Source organism: Dipteris shenzhenensis, chromosome 28 (assembly GCF_047967505.1).
Source record: "Dipteris shenzhenensis isolate YYH24624 ecotype China chromosome 28, Dip_SZ_1.0, whole genome shotgun sequence".
In the NCBI taxonomy this organism is placed as follows: domain Eukaryota; kingdom Viridiplantae; phylum Streptophyta; class Polypodiopsida; order Gleicheniales; family Dipteridaceae; genus Dipteris; species Dipteris shenzhenensis.
In genome coordinates, this window is record NC_141623.1 from 12,297,932 (window position 1) to 12,315,429 (window position 17,498).

Sequence of the window (17,498 nt, forward strand, 5' to 3'; positions counted from 1 at the left end):
GCTGATCAGGACGTTGCGCGGTGGACGTTCTTGGGGGTCTTGGTGACCCGTGTGACTCTGTGGACCGAAGAACGTGAAGCCTAAGGGCAAGGAAGAACGTGAAGCCTAAGGGCTTGCCCAGTGGGGCATGGTGCAGTGGGATAAACGGTGGACGGCTCGTGCCAGGGGTCGTGTTTGGCTAAGCTGCGCATAAAGGGGATTTGGTATCAGAATTGAGACATAAAGGGAGGTTGGGACTCGGCAACGGGTCCGACGTAAGGTGCTCACAACCGGAGACTAAGTCTGGGACTACCGGGCCCTTACACAACTAGAGGTGACACCATTAGCCCAGATACTCTATTGCTTGGCCAAACCACCGTACGGATGACCTCAGTTCCCAACAATTCTACCGTATGTACAATGGTAAAGCTCGATGACCAGCCCACGCTCTCTTTCTATCAGTCAGAATTGGCAACCAGCCTATGGGCCCAACTGGTACCCCGGACTAATGGTAGTACCATACTCCATTAGCCTCTCCCTCCCAACCTTCATCGCGCATCGGGCCGGCTCCTGTTTTCACCTGTATGTGTTTACACTTGGCTGAGCAAGGCTAGGGGGGATGTTTCTTCCTCTGTTAGTCATTATTGCAGCAGCTGATGGGTCTACCAGTCTTCCATCATGGACCCATCTAGTAGAGCAGCTCCAGGCAAGCGTTCAGGGAATAGGTTTATCTCCTTGAGCAGAAGAAGCTCTTTTTTGAGCAGCCCGAGCAGGACAAGAAACTAGAACGCCTTGAGGCGGCCGCGCAACGATTCAGACGTCGTGCCGACTTCGTAGCTTGTGAGGTCCAATGCAGGCGAGACCGAGAGCAGATGCTTGTACAGCACCAACAGTTTCTCATGGCCTGCAAACAGTTCCTCTCCTCATGTGCAATACCCTCAGACCGTGCATCAGTTGGAAGTCCTTTATTTGCACCGAAGTCTTCCATTTCTGAGCACAATGGACTATTTTCCAGCAACTCAGACAGTGGTCTCCCTTGGGTCTACCAATCTAGGGGATCATTGTTTCTATTGTAGCTACATGCAGTGGTTTAGGGTCTTCCACCCATGGGGGTAGTGCAGCCATTTCCATAGCGTGCTCTCGAGGGTCTTCCGTCCCTGGGGTCAGCTTAGCTCATTCCGCACGCCTTGATAATGAGACTCTTGGGTCTACCACCCACGGGGATCATCCTACAACAGCCTATTCTCTTGGAGTTTCCACCCGAAAGGATCAGTCAGTTCATGCAGTTAGGCTAGATGGGTCTTTTACTTGTCCAACAGCTTTACCATGTCCAATTAGTTCCTCAGGGTCTTCCACTCCGGGAACTTAGTCAGTTGGATCAGCTTTAGGAGTGGAGTCGATGGTTCTCACAGCTATGAGGGATGGCTCTTCCACCCTTGGAGATATCTTAAACCCATCAACATTTGCCATATTTGAGCCTCTTGGGTCCACCACCCGAAGGAGTTATCTATTTCCCTCAATTAGTTCTCTTGGGGATTTCACCCAAGGGGACACCCCAGATGTAGCAAATAGGTGTGATGGGTCTTCCACCCATCAGGTCTCTTTATTAGCTCCGGTCAGTTCCTACGGGGCATCCACCCTTGAAGCTCAGTTGGCCACATCAGTTTTAGTCGGCATGACTTACATTTCACCTTCTTGTCAGGAGTGTTTAGGACTAGGGGGCTTAGTTTTTAGTCCCATTGGCCATGATGCTCAGCAGGAGAGGACGTCTCAAGAGTTTGCCAGACCAGTGCCATGCCTAACAGGAGGGAGTACCCCTCATAACTAGGGTCTCAGGTATAGCTCTCACCTGTATGGAGGTTGATGATTCCTCGGCAGTCCGTGAGGATAGTCATGCAGTTCCCTCCGCAGCTTCCCTTCCTCAATTCTTTAGGGAGACAGCAGTTGCAGTACCAGTCAGCAGAGAGGTTGACGAGGCCTTCCCATTATCGTGTCCGTCACTCTGGGAGGTTAGTCATACAATGTCCTCTCCATTAGATTGCGAGCCATCAGTAGTAGCAGTGACCAGGGTCTACACTGACAGTTCCCTTGGTGATGAGAGCAGTTCGGTCGATCCATCGGAGGTGTGCTCATCAGCCTTAGTACTTCCTCAGTACGACATGCTTAGTCCAGTATCCCGTCAAGAAGAAGCTATGCAATCCATCTCTCACTTCTTTCGAGAGGCATACCAGTCATTCATGGTAGACAAGATGTTTTCAGCAGCATCCCATTTAGTTGAGTCATTAGAGAGGTGCCGAGCAGCTCCTTCGTTCCTTTAGAGAGCATCCAGTATAGTCTCCTGGTGCTCAACATTGCCGGTCGCCGCACAACTCCTTGGAGAGACAACCACAATTCGATCTCTCTCGGCGTTTCTCAGAGAGACAGCTACAGTTTTTGCAGCTTCCGGCATCATGCAGGTGACAGCAGGTCCTTCGGGAGACTTTCAATCCACAGTTCCAGATTCCAGAAGGATGGCATAGTTTTTACCCTGAGTAGGTATCATGCCAACAACAGAGGCAGGTTCATTCCAGCTTTCTCTTACTGCAGTCATGCGGATAGCATTACTACTGTTTCCAAGAGTGCATGTGAGTATTTTGGAGTTACCAGGTTTTCAATTTTGGTTGCCTAGCTTCAATGGCTTTATCATCACCCTAGCAGCTCCTCATCATTTCTATGTCAATGGATCTGGGGAGCATGCATGCCAACAGTTGGTAGCCAGTTTCATGCCATTGGAGTTCCGGAGTGCAGTGCCTCCACATTAGCAGCTCAATCAGTCCTCAACAAGTCACGAGCATAGCAGGTAGTTCCTATGTCCATGAGTCTATTAGAGTGCCATACCACTTGAGGATCAGGAGCTCGTGGTTGGATGATGGGCCTTAGTAGTTCGGATTCCAGTCTTCACGGCAGTACCGGTTCTTAGGAGTTTTTATTGATCCGCCATGTTATCATAATAGAACATTTGCTCCGGCACTCTGTATAGGCAGCCATAGGCCTTCCTGAAATGGCCCGAAAAGGCCTGGTTTTATAGGTAAGGACCAGCAGCCTGGTCGGCCAAAGCCGACAAGCCAGTCGGCTGTGCTGGCCCGAGGTTGGCTGGTTCCCAGTCCTATATATGAGGCCTTCAGCCCCCCTTTTCACTCACACGGCCTTCCTCAGTTCAGAACGCAGCTTCCAGCCTCCAGCAACGCTTCCATCCAGCATATTAGTGAGTTTTGGGTGTCCTAGTTCTGCAGCATAGTTCCATCCCCTGCATGTCGTAGTTAGATAGATCTCTTGTATCTCTCATGCTTGAGTTCTCCTTGTATATTCATCCTCGTTTCCGCTCAGCTATCCTCACATGCTACATTTTCGGAACAAACAATTAATTCACCCCCAAGGCCATTAATTCCTTGGGGGCCCTTGCAAATTTACAACCCATGGTCTTGCCCACATGCAAGCTAAATGTATTCATTGGTAAATTCCACAATAAAAGATTCTCGTCCTCGTGACACTCTCCTCATTTGGAATCTTACAACTGGTAGTGGGCCCTTAGTTTCTTACGTCTTTAGCTTATAGTAACTCTCTCTCTCTCTCTCTCTTTCCCCCTTTTGAGTGTGTGTGTGTGTGTGTGTGCGCGCACCCCTGCCCCCCTCCTCTCCTCTCACCAGCGGATTGAGGCACATATCAGACTTGAGGACCTTCCGACCATGCTTTTCAAATTGGGGGCACGGTCGATGGAAGTGACAGTTGCACTTGTTCGTTTTAGGGCCATACCCAGGAGACCAGAATGGACTCTACACATATCGACAGCCGTCAGTGCTCGAATCACATGCCTTCTGCCACCGCAGCCCCTTACATCGACCACCACCCCTAAGGCTTGACTTCCACATGACTATCATAGTGTTGCCACCCCCCCATCTTCTACATGAGTCCAGGAATTTTCTGTCGATGTATTGCCATCATTATAATTATGGCTTTTTCTTGTATTTGTCATATGTGTTGATGCCCACTTAAAGGTTCCATGCCTTCAGCTCGTTGTATCAGAGCCTCCACTTCGGTCTTTCAAAGACTTTTAATAAATTGTCTTTCTTTCTTTCTTTCTTTCTCGTGTATTGATGAGTACATAACTGTAGCTTTTCTTACTATGTAACTTTCTATGCACTTTCATGTCCTCTGCCCTTACTCTTCGTATCTTTCACTCTCTTTGTTTCCCTATTATGTCTCTTTTGTCTCTGTCCGTCTCTGTCCTTGTTCTTTCTTTCTTTCCTTCGATGATAGAAGTTATCTCAATTCAGAAGAGTGGATATATTTTAATTTTTACAAGTTAAATATATTCTGTTTGGCTCTTGTGCCCAGTTTTTTCCTTAATGAAGTGTTGCAACACAGCATGACCTGATGTTTCAATTACAGATGAAGTTCAAAGTCATGCTAGCCAAACCTCAGACTAAAACCAAACCCTTCAAGGGTGGAGTCCGTGGGGGATTTCCAGTGCAGTCCCGTGGAGGCAAGCCTGCTGGTGGGAGCGAAGGTATGAGTACTTTTTTTACCAGACTTTGATGGAAACAGCAGTTTCCTGCTTTCTAAGTTTGGGGAATGGTGGTGCAGCAATGTTAGTTTTTCAATTTGAAATTGGTTAGTAATTTAATGGCTGCTAGTGTTGGGTTTCATTTTCTGTGATATTGATTCTCACAAGGGGGTGGGATGTTAATTCTTTAGCTGGGCTTCTGATGTACTTTGACCTTAGGTGGCCGCGGTAGAGGTGCTGTGGCATCTTCATCGAGGGGTGGACGAGGTACTGGCCGTGGTGGGCGAGGAGTCATGTCCTGGGGCATGGGTAGCAGGCAAACTGTTCCTGCTCAGCATCATTTGCTGCAACCAAGTCTGTACACCGGAAGGGCACAAGGTGGTTTTCAACCCCGAGTGCCAGACTTTGCTTCTTATGTTTCCCTTAACTTTTGTTCCAAGAAGGAATGTCCCTTTTTTCCACAAGCAAGGGAGAGCCACCAATTTGTTCACGTGGTCTGTGTTTTCTGAACCTTGTAGTTGTTGAATGACAGGAGGGTATGCCCTAGCAGGTGGAAATATCAGAGGGGGATATGCCAGACAGTATGAATTTATTCATCCAATGGATGCATGGCGTGTTGGTCCTGGTGCTTATGGAGAAGTTTATGCCGGAAGAGGAGGTTATGCTGCAAACTTGCCATCAAGGGAAGGTTTTCAGGGTCAACCTTTTGTGCAGACCATGGATAGGAATTTTCCTTCTGGCTACAATCGTGGCATGGCAGCTGCAGCTGCAGCTGTTCGTGAATACGGGGTAGCTGTACCTGGAGTCAAGCGTTCTTACTCTGCTGTGGTAAGTAAAAGAAATTCCTTTTGACTGTATTTCAGGAGTCATCTTGGTTTCTTCATTGACTGATTTACTACTGGGGATAACTTGTGGCAGGATGATCCAAGGTATGCTGATGCGTCTATAAGGCATTCTCGTGCTCGAGTAGATAGCTCAACGGAAGTAGGAGGTTCCCACCATGCGAGGTATGCATAGTGGGGGGCTTTTGAGCTAAATTTTAGAGCAACTCTGTGCTTTCCAAAGGAGCATCAAATGTGTATTTACAGCTCTTTTCTTTACCACAATTTGGTGTTTTCCAAGACAATTGTCCTTAGTTATATTCCCATTCTGAAGAGTTTTCCTTTGATACTATGTGATTTTTTTGCAGAGCTTCAGTAAGTCGTGCAGCTCAACTTGCTTCTCTTGCACAGCAGCCTGGCATAGTTGGTAAGGGCATACATGCTTTGCTCAATTATTTCTCAATGGTCTTGTCTGGAGAGAAATCATTTTTGGTTGATTTGCAGGTGGTATCTATGGTTCTGGAAGTCATGGTCCTACAGCAGCATATCCAGCCAGCTATCTTGCAAATAGTGCAGAGGTATGTGGTCAAAATTTAATTAGGTTCATTTACGCATGCTAGATGATGTCAACTAAATGAACAACTACAAAAAGTGTGTTCCTGAACAAGTAAGCTTCTCGTGCTAGTCCTGCACTTTTAAATCTGTCTAGTGTCGTGAGGAATAGACCAAACAAGGTTGGTGATAAATGGCAACCCCTGATTGACCCCCATTGTGCTCAATATCTCCTCTGCTCTCCCGATGGCTGTCCTTACTCTGCCTGATGCTGGCTCATTGATTGTCATGATTGCCCAGATGATGTCCCAAGTCTATCATAAATCCTGTAATTGTTTGCGTCCGTGGCACTATATCAAAAGCCTTGCAAAAATCCACAAAGCAACATTAAAGCTTTTGCTTTGTGCCTTGGTCACCTCGATGATACCTCTCAAAGTAAAAATGTGGTCCTTCGTCGCGTGATTTGTTTGAAAACGTGCTTGCTTAATAGATTGGGATTCCTTGTGCTTTGCAAACTGTGTAACTTGAGTGTCAAGTGCTGAGGCATAAATCTTGGACATGACATGTCTAATCATAATGGTCTTGTAGTTTTCAGGCTCATGGAATCCCTTGGCTTATGGATCGATGTAACCAGCCTTCAGTTTCCTAAAGGGCAGTAGACCATAACTATCATTGCATATTCGTTATTCACAGCCACATTGCATCATTTCCAGCCACTTAACTTTAAACAATACCACTTAGAAACAATTTGAGAAATAACTGGATGGAGGCTAGAGTGCCCCTGCTCAATGAAACCAAGTACAAGACACCGCACTGGCCCCAAACACTTGGCGCCCTTCGGGTATTTATTTATTTCTTTAGGAATGAAATTTGTACATACAACAAGGGCTCACCCTTGTGCTCTGTCCCACGGGCAATTCCATTGTCCAAGCCAAACTTTCACTACAACCTGCATTCCATCCTAGTGCACACACTAGTGCCCAAGTGCCAAGGCAAGGCTAAGGCATTCACCATTGTCCATGATCAACTGTAAAGGTGTCAAGCATTCCACAAAGCATCCAACTTGTTCAATAGGTTTGGCAAACCCACAACTCACTGGCCAGCCTCTCAGGGTGACCAAGCATCAACACAGTGTTGAGATATGGTGCCATCAGCACATAGATTAAAGGGCTAAGGTATGGTATAGGAAAGAATTAAAGTAGCCACCCTAGGATGTGGATTACAAGATGTGGAGATGTGGATTGAGGATATCCACAAGGAGAGATGTGGATGAGAGGATCCCACATGGTTGACTATTCAAAGGGCACTCTCTATATAAGAGGCCTATCATGTATTATTGTAGATAGAACACAATTTCAAGAGATATAGATTTGCTATCTCCCTCTCATGTCTTATTTAGTGTTCTTTGAGCCTCCATAGTTCTTATGCTCATCTAGTCACACTAGGTTTAGCACGATCTATCATTCTTTGACATGGTATTAGAGCTTAGGTTTAGCTAAGCCTAGATTGAGATTGAGAGATCTACTCTATTGATTGAGAGAGACAAAGATAGGGACTTGAGAGACAACTTTGAGAGAGACTCCCTAGCACTTAGCCGCTTCGCAATCAAAAGCTGCTATAAGCTAGCACTATAGGTAGAGCGCTCCAAATGGCAACTTCTTTTTTAGCCCTCCTACTGAGCTTTCAGCATTGATAGCTACTCCCACTAGCAGCACCAAGCAAAGCAACAGCTTCAACAAGGCACCACAACGAGCTCCACGACTCAAATCAGCAAGCCGATCTACAACTCTCTACAGCACTAATGATGACTACCATCGACAAAGAACCGGCTTCAAGCAATGCTCCTGCAAGGTAAGCCGACCTCTACACAAGGCAATCAATCAAGGTGGATCCTCCAGCCTACAAATGGAATGGCATACTACGATGACCCTCAGGCTCCACAGCAATTGCTACCATCAAGCAAGCTCCCGGCATATTCATGAGCTTCAACGTCAACTCCAACAACTGCGACCTTCCAAGCCATCGACCATGATTTTGCTGACGATTTTGAGGATGATGTTCAAGGAGATGAAGTGGAGGTAGCCAGCATCAGTCATGGTGTCCCAGGCATGGCAGGAACTGAGAAAGTATTGATTCTCAATGTAGAGGAAGTGCTGAGCACAACGGATGGAGATTGCGCCACAACCACACTACCTCGACAGAACAGCAGTGGCCAAGCCAGTATACTCTGGTTTTTTTTTTCTCTGTCAAGCAGGGTATGAAAGGGCTATGCGTTAGCAATCTGATTGTTGATTTGTTCGTGAACGAAGTTTGTAGACCTAGCTTTCAATGCAGCCTCCAACAACATCAGCGACAGCTCTTGCATCTCCAAAAGCTAGCGCAACCCCAGACCAGATCTGCAGCAGCACAATGACTCCTTCTGTCAGAACGCGACGAAGCTCCAGCAGCAGACATAGAGACGCGACGAGAGACAGAGACTCCAACAGAGAACAAAACGTTTTATATTAGCATCTCCTTGCCTAACACGTGGCAGGATTGAGGTTTACCATGGTTGATCTTAAACCTTAGTTAAGTATGGTTAGTTAAGTTAAACTCACCAGTCGAGCTAGGTTAGGTTCAGTTACATGGGTTAGTGTGACCATAGTTAAGTTTGTTTAAACCTCGGGTTAACTACAATTGGTTAAAAGACTGCCACATGGCATGGGGCCACCTCAGCACAGTAACCCCTTGCCAAGCACAGTCCTGCAAGTAGCAACATGTGAACAGCCAAGCCACATCATCAAAGGCCCTCTTCTTGATCAAAACTTCGACAAGCCATAACTTCCAATCCAGGAAGAATTTGCACATGCTCCAAAAAGAGAAAGTGATCATCTTTTTGAGCTCTACGCGCCTATCAGATCAGAATCATTGTTAGCAATTAGACACTGCCATTGAAGCAAAACAAAGCTCATGGTAAGACCTTTGCAACAAATGACAAATCAAAGCATGCATGCACATATCATCTTCATAAGCATGCCAAAAGCACAAGTGCATGAGATGACCATAGCACGAAGCATGGCATCCACACATAAAGCATTAAGGCACATGGAAGAACAAAGCATCATGCATGAAGCTACACAAGGAAGAAGATTGCAGATTAAAGAACCAACAAGTCAACTACGTGGAGTCGTCATCAAGCCATGAGCCAAACGGTGACATCAATGGAATGTATTGAGAAACCAAAACCCTTGCCAACCTTGCCTATATGTTTGTAAATCAAGCCTGACCACCTGAGAGTAGCTATGAAAGCACCCAGGGGAGGTATTGACATGTAGAAGCCACACTTGACCACCTTAAGTAGCAATGCATGCACTAAGGGGAGGTGATGGAATGTAACTCACATTTGACCACCTTGCAGTAGCCAAAGGATCATGGCACCAAGGGGAGGTGTTGAGATATGGTGCCATGAGCACATAGATTAAAGGGCTAAGGTATGGTATAGGAAAGAATTAAAGTAGCCACCCTAGGATGTGGACTACAAGATGTGGAGATGTGGATTGAGGATATCCACAAGGAGAGATGTGGATGAGAGGATCCCACATGGTTGACTATTCAAAGGGCACTCTCTATATAAGAGGCCTATCATGTATTATTGTAGATAGAACACAATTTCAAGAGATATAGATTTGCTATCTCCCTCTCATGTCTTATTTAGTATTCTTTGAGCCTCCATAGTTCTTATGCTCATCTAGGTTTAGCACGATCTATCATTCTTTGACACACAGATCTCAAACTGAACAACTGACGTCAATACAGGAAGAAAAATCCACACACTGCCCCTTTGACTCCAATTTGTTTACACCCTTAGTGACTGGGTGCCTATTCACTGCCTGAATGGCCAAGAGGGGCTTCCAACAACAAATGGAGCAACAACAAGCTTCCCAGAATGACCAATGCAATCAACATGAAAGGGATAGTGACAAGAGAACTCAAACCAGCTTCAAATGACTTCTATCTAGCTCCAGATCAGCTCCAAGGAACTTTAAACCAGTCTAGAACTCCTCCACGGGCGGCAGACCCATCAAGCAAGAGATAGCAGGAGGAGATGGCAGCTTGGAGAGGGGGGGGAAGAGAGAAAACGGGCTGGAAGAGAGTAGGAGGATCATGGGCAGGAGAAGGAGGAATAGATTAACGCAGCCTGCAAGTTCCGCCTAGGGAAGCGTGCACCTCGAACAATGTGCAGAAAACAGCCGTACATCAGTCTCGAAACCAGCGCCAATCTACATTGGGAGGTGTGCAATCGTTCATACAAGCAGCCTAGGGATGTGTGCCTCTTTCGTACAGCCAGCAAAAGGATTTCGTACAGTCTGCCTTGGATTCCGTGCAACAGCCCTACAACAGCAATTAATGCTTTTGTACAGTCGTACGAAGCCTTGGAGAATGAGCCTTAGAGAGAGAAAGAGAGAGAGAGAGGACCTCGAGATAAGTGAGTGATGCAAGCAAGAAGAAGCGTCAAAGAATCGCGTACCTTCATCAAAAACCAAGTGTGGGAGGAGAGGAAGGGGGTAGGTGTGCATGAGGGGCTGCCACGTGGCCCCCTCATTAATGCTCTAACGCCACAAAACCAATGGAACATTGGTTTGCCCCCACAATAAAGTTCTAACCCTTCTAACCAATGAAACATTGGTTTCCTTGGGCCTAACTTTATGACCCCTCTAAATCTTGCCTTGCCCCTAGCATGTAGGCCTAGTGTGTGCACCTAGAGACTTCTGGGAAGTGTTGCTTTGTTGAAAATAGAGGATAGAATCACTCACACCTCACTTCCTCTCTAAGAAAACTGAAAGAGAGATAGGCCAAAACTCAGATATATTCCCCCACAATCACGGGCAACAAAAGCTCAAGAGAGAGCGTGTACAACAGCCCGAGTGCTGTCCAAAAGATGCTAAGTCTCTTCCTCTCCCTGTGCGCTTGCCTGTGTGCAGATGAGGAATGAGCGGGAAAGGGGGGGGTCTATTTATAGGAGGGGCTAGGCCCCTTGATTTGACCGACCAGGGAGTCGCTCCCTACCCTAGAAACTGACCTGCCAGCCTACCAACCGACCTGATTGGTTGGCCTTTGCTGGCTGGTCAGGCCGGCCCAGGTCTGCCCTATAAAGGGCTCATAAGCAGGGCTTATGGGCTGCTGTTGCAGCCGCCTAGTCTGCCTGTGCGCAGGTCGAGGGGTGCCTCGAACAGCGTGCCATCTCATTGCTGCTGCGTGGGCTGCCGGACAGGTCTGTGTTCTTCCCTTTTCATCTTCCCTACCCCCTATGGTCCCCTGCCCCCTTGTCCCCTCAAATCGGGGGTTCACAGGTGGGGCAGTGACCTTCTAACACCCCCTCTCAATGTCACAATTGTGGGCCGATCCCCATGCGTCGAATGAGGTGCTTCAGCTGCTCCCTGGGAAGTGCCTTCGTGAAGACATCTGACATGTTGTTGTTGGTTGGGCAGTATATCAACTCTATGACTTCTTTGTCGATGAGTTCCCGAACAAAGTGGTAGTGGACCTCTATGTGCTTTGTCCGTGCGTGGAACACGGGGTTGTTGGTGATCGCTATGGAACTATGGTTGTCGCACATAACTGCAGTCACATCTTCTTGAGCCACATTCATGTCCTCCAAGATCCACCTGAGCCACAATGCTTCACATGCCGCTGTATAGGTAGCCCTATAGATAAAAGGGCGACAGTAGGTTGTTTCTCCGTCTCTGTAGATAAAAGGACGACAGTAGGTTGTTTCTTACTCAGCCATGACACGGCTCCTGTTGAGAGTAAGAAACAATATCCAGAGGTCGATCTCCGGGTATCAATGTCACTTGCTCAATCACTATCACAGAAACCTCCCAACTCGATGCCTCTGGTTGAAGTGATGCCGTAGGTGCTGGTATCCTTTCAAGTACGCCTCTAGTATAAGTGATGCCGTAGGTGCTGGTACCCTTCAAGTACCTTAGCACCCTCATACCTGCGTGCAAATGAGCCTTCTTGGGTGTGGCAGAGAACTGACAAAGCAATCCAACTGCGAAGGAAATGTCTGGTCGAGTATTGGTGAGGTAAAGCAAACTCCCCACCAAGCGTCGATATAGTGATGAATCAACTGGTTGAGATGGATCACGCACACTCAGCTTCAGACCAAATTCCATGGGAGTCACTGCAGCTTTGTAATTTTCCATCTCAAAGCGTTTGAGTAGTTCCCTGCAATACTTCTTTTGTGAAATGAAGATATTGCTCTTTCCCTGTTTCACCTCAATCCCAAGGAAGTAGTGAAGTATTCCTAAGTCAGTCATCTCGAACTCCTCCATAAGAAGTCTCTTGACTTGAGCAATCTTCTTCGTATGATCCCCAGTAATGATGAGGTCATCCACATATAGAATCAATACCAGTCGCAAATCCCCCTCTGTGTCGAGATAGAGATTTACCTCTGATGGACTCCGCTGAAGCCCAATCTTCTAGAAAAACACATCTATCCGCTGGTACCAAGCTCTGGGAGCCTGTTTCAGCCCGGTATAAGGCCTTCTTCAGTTTGCATACTTTTGATGCGGATCCTGGAATCTGAAATCTTGGTGGCTGTGCCACATATATATCCTCCTCCAGGTTATCATTCAAAAATGTAGACTTGACGTCCATCTGAAGAATAGGCCAATTGTGATGAGCAGCCAAGGCAATGACTGTCCGAATAGTCACCATCCTCGTTGTGGGGGCAAAGGTCTCGTCGAAGTCAAGCCCTTCAGACCGTGCATAGCCTTTTACCACCAATCTTGCTTTGTATTTGTCCAAGCTCCCATTTGACTTGAACTTAAGCTTATACACCCATTTAGTCCCGATGACCTTCCGCTTGGTTGGTTTGGGCACTAAATCCCAAGTGTCATTTTTCAAAATGGCTTCCATCTCAGCCTTCATGGCGTCTTGCCATTTTGGTATATCCTTAGCTTCTTGGAAAGAACGGGGCTCAGCAAGTTGAGCTATCAAAGCGAAGTTCACGAAGGGAGTCTTCATGTTTCTTCGAGATCGTCGCGCTCCGGCTCTCGGGTATGTCCGTGACCCGTGAGTCCGCTAATGTCTTCAAATACCATTGAGGTAGCTTCTTCTCAGATGGAGGTACTTTGGATGAAGTTGACTTGGGAGTTGGCTCTGGAATGGCATGCTCCTCCTCCTTTTCTTCCTCCTGATCTTCAGTCGGCTCCACATCGCGGATGGTGACTTCTTCTTAGATGGAGGTACTTTGGATGAAGTTGACTTGGGAGTTGGCTCTGGAATGGCATGCTTCTCCTCCTTTTCTTCCTTCTGATCTTGAGTCGGCTCCACATCGCGGATGGTGACTTTGGGTAGGGGTAACGCTGGAAGTTCTGGAACCTCCTCGACAGGCTGTGGCTCGGTCTCTTCAAAGATCACATCCCTATTGATAAGGATTTTCTTCTTGTTCAAGTCGAATATACGGTAGGCCTTGGACTCTTCGCTATATTCCACAAAGATACAGCTTCGGCTATGGGGATCCAGCTTTGTTCGCTCATCTTTGTGTACATGCACAAATGCTTTAGAACCAAAAACCCTTAGATGAGAAATGATGGGCTTCTTACCATAATAAGCTTCATATGTAGTCTTGCCATCAACAGCCTTTGTCTTGGTTCTGTTGAGGATGTGAACGGTAGTGTTCATGGCTTCACCCCAGTAGGCTTTCGAGAGATTCCTCCCTCGCAACATGGTCAACCCTGTCTCTGTGACGGTCGTGTGTTTCTTCTTAGCAACTCCATTCTGCTGAGATGTGCGAGCTGTCTCTTGATCCCTTGCTTCTTGTAGAATCCATTGAACTCGGTCGAAGTGAACTCCCCCCCTTTGTCGGTGCGGAAGGCTTTGATTACCTCCTCGCTCTCCTTCGGCCTTCCAGACTTTGAATTTGTGAAAAGCTTGCGATTTCTTGGCTAGGAAAAATACCCATGTCATGCGGTTGAAATCATCAACAAGTAAGTGTCACGGGGGCGTGAAATTCTAAGTACTTTAATGTACTACAAGAGTGTGATAACTCTGGTTTTAAAAGTCCAAGCGTGGGCTTAATAATGTGTAATTAAATGCGGCATGGTGCCTAGCACATAAGCGTAATTAATCCCTAGGCCCAAAGGCATTCCAAGGAATTAAAAGAGTGGTTGTTGGAACTTGATGATGTGGCATTTTTAGTGGGCCCCTTAGAGGGCCATGTACATTCAGTGGCCCCCTTAGAGTTCAAGGTGGCTCTAGTGTCTTCTACATGCTCCTTTGCCATTCTTGGACCTTCTTGGGCCTTCTAAACTTCACATGTGTGGTTTTCTCTCTCATCTTCTCCCTTTGTTGAGATTTTGGACTGGTTTTTCAGCCTTCTTCAGTTGAATTCCATTTTTCTTCATAAATCCTCAACCGTTTGGATTTCTCGACTTCCGTTTGGTCCGATGGCTTCCCCTCTGCTCTTGTAAATGCTCTTTCTTCATGCCTTTGCACTCCTCTTTGGTTGAGAATGCAATTGGGCATTGGCTACTATGTCCTCTTGGCGATTGAGGACGTGGTTTGAGTTTTCAGGGCTTGGTGAGTTGTGATTTTGCTGCTGCAATTTCTTTTGCCATAAGTTATTGGTTGGCCTCGTGTGCTGCCTCTTTCTTGGTTCACAGGTGCCCAGGCAGTGCTACATGAGTCATTCTTTGGTTGGGTACTTTGCTGATTTTATTTTGGAGCTTTGAAAAGCTTTGTGAATGCCATTTGGAAACCACTCAAAGAGAGTGAAGCTGGGGTGCAGTGTGATTGCATCTGGACAGCCAATGGAATTGCACTCAGGAAAGAGAATGCCTTTGGATTGAGCCTATGGGTTAAGTGCACTTATGTGATGGTGTTCTATGCTTGAAAGCCTTGCGAAGGCTCAGTGAATTGGGACTGCATGCTCAGTTGCAGGGAAGGTCTCCTAGATGCAACTTGTAATCTTTTCACTGTGAAATATAAAGAAATATTGAAAGGGGTGCCACGGTGTTTGGGGCCAATCGGGTGCACTTGTCTATGTTTGTTGAGCAGGGGCATTCTAGCCTCCATCCCTTTTTCAGTGGTTTTGTTTGTGAACAAATGGGTAAATGCCAAATGGTGATCATGCAATGGTTAATGGTTGTGATACATGCTTTGTGAGCTGTAAATAAGTGCTAAAGTGATTAAAGGTTTAGTTCCACTGGAGGCCGGTTTCAAGTAAGAGAGAATACTGTGAACCTACGAATGAATTTGTCGACATTGGGCCGCAGATGTCGGCGTGAACCAACTCGAGTGGCTTCTTGGTCCGTGATGAGGCCTCCTGTGGGAACTTGTCCCTGTGTTGCTTGCCTTCCATGCAAGCCCTGCAGACATGATGATTGCGTGCAATCGGTGGAAGTCCATCCACCATCTTTGTCTTCTGCATCTCGAAGAGAGTGCCATAGTTGACATGACCGAACCACTCGTGCCATAATCTGGATCTTCCATGGTTCCTGTGCACCACCAGAGCGTTGAGCTGATATAGCCCATGCTCCTCGACACCTTGAGCCACCACCTATCCGTTTGCCTTGGATGTGACAGTGACCTTGCCGTTGTCAAATAATACCGACATATTGTGCTTGTCCATTTGATTGCTGACAGACAATAGGTTCTTGCACAGATTCGGTACGTACAGTACACCGGAAATCAGCTCCTCGTTTCCAGCAGTTGTAATGAACGGAATACTACCGACACCCTTCATAGGGCATGACCGGTTATCCCCAATAGTGACCTTGGAATCGGGATGCATACCTTCCATGGTTTTGAACCATTCCTTCTTGTTGGACATGTGCTTTGAAGCTCCACTATCCACATACCAACCTTCCTCTCCCTCACTGATTGCATACGCGGAGCAGTACTCAGTGATGATGAAGAGAGCACCGGTCGTGACATTTGCTGATTCAGTATTTGGCTCCTCCTTGGACTTGGACTCCTTCTTGAGATCCGCCTTCTTCTTGCAACACTCTTTAGCAGAATGACCAAGCTTCTCACAATAGAAGCACTTCATGTGTCTCTTTTTCTCTGTATTCTCGGTCTTGTTTTTGTTTTTGGAGTCTTTGAACTTACCCTTGTCGGGCTTGTCCCTCGCCACGAGAGCCTTCTCATCCGATTGTGAAAACAGCTTTTTCTGAGCCTCTTCTTGCAATAACAAAGGCCCAAGCTTCTCGAAGGTGAGAGGCTTGGTCCTCTGTACTGCAGTGACCGTAGTCAGGAAACTCTTAAAGCTTCTAAGTAGCTTGTATAAGGTCAACAGTGCCAGTTGACTTGACTCTACCTTTTGACCAACTGCCGCGAGCTGGTCCCTCACCATCTTGACTTTTGTCAAATGATCATGAACATTGTCACCTTCATTCATGTCTAGGTTGTACAGTTGGTGTTGAAGCATCAGAATCTGAGATGTATAATCCGTTTCATACAAATCCTTCAGGATAGCCCACGTCTCTACAGACGTCTCAGCTACCTGGATGTGCGGAAGAACAGAGTCCGCCGTGGTCCCTATGATTAATGCTAGGGAGTGGGCATCTCTCTCTTCCCAATTCTCAAGTTCTTCACCATCCACTGAATGAGAATCTTCCCCCTGTTATCCAACAAGTCTTCTGGTTTTGCCTCCACCCCCGTCGTCAGCTTCCACAACTTCCGGGCCAGAAGATGGCTCCGGATCTTCATTTTCCAGATCGGGTAGTTCGACCCGTCTAGCTTCCCTGACTCTTTGAAGTTCGGGATTGTAAATGAGAGGGATTTGGAGGAGGAAGGAAGAGAATGGGCTGAAGAGGCAACATTAGAATCTTTGTCCTCCATCCTTGCTGTATTAAAGAACAGTAAACTGAATATACATCGGAGAACTTGACCATGCACCTAAACCTGAGTGTTGATTGGAGTCGCCTTCTAGCAGAGGTACTCCGATCTAGAGCCGTGAACCTAGCTTTGATACCATGTTGAAAATAGAGGATAGAATCACTCACACCTCACTTCCTCTCTAGCTCATACAACACTTAGAAAACTGAAAGAGAGAGAGGCCAAAACTCAGATGTATTTTCCCACAATCGTGGGCAACAAAAGCTCAAGAGAGAGCATGTACAAACAGCCCGAGTGCTGTCCAAAAGATGCCGAGTCTCTTCCTCTCCCTGTGCGCTTGCCTGTGTGCAAGGCTGTAAGTGCAGATGATGAGGAATGAGGGGAGGGGGGGACGGCTATTTATAGGAGGGGCTAGGCCCCTTGATTTGACCGACCAGGGAGTCGGCTCCCTACCCTAGAAACCGACTTGCCAGCCTACCAACTGACCTGACTGGTCGGCCTTTGCTGGCTGGTCAGGCCAGCCCAGGTCTGCCCTATAAAGGGCCCATAAGCAGGGCTTATGGGCTGCTGTGCAGGCTGCCGGACAGGTCCGTCTTCTTCCCTTTTCATCTTCCCTACCCCCTTGTCCCCTCAAATCGGGGGCTCACAGGTGGGGCAATGACCTTCTAACACGCTTCCCTTGGGCTAGTCCTCTAAGCCAAAGACGGTTCATAAATTCATGTCCCCGTGACAATCGAGATGATGGTGTTAAGAATCTAGGTGTGAGGGTATCCAGTGTG

The 17,498-nt window shown here is 47.1% G+C and overlaps 1 protein-coding gene across 5 annotated transcripts in view; it reads left to right on the top strand.

Moving 5' to 3' along the window:
* The window catches only part of LOC147883178 (uncharacterized), a 62,999-nt gene that overhangs the window by 22,719 nt on the left and 22,782 nt on the right, over positions 1-17,498 (top strand). For all 5 annotated transcript variants that reach the window (XR_015543765.1, XR_015543764.1, XM_087399320.1 and 2 more), the window contains 6 exons: positions 4,408-4,525; positions 4,742-4,900; positions 5,055-5,350; positions 5,441-5,529; positions 5,712-5,770; positions 5,848-5,921. Coding sequence is in view for 3 of the 5 variants with exons in the window: in XM_087399320.1 (XP_087255446.1) it covers positions 4,408-4,525; positions 4,742-4,900; positions 5,055-5,350; positions 5,441-5,529; positions 5,712-5,770; positions 5,848-5,921 (795 nt within the window). In the remaining 2 variants the exon portion in view is untranslated. The remainder of the gene's footprint in view (positions 1-4,407; positions 4,526-4,741; positions 4,901-5,054; positions 5,351-5,440; positions 5,530-5,711; positions 5,771-5,847; positions 5,922-17,498) is intronic.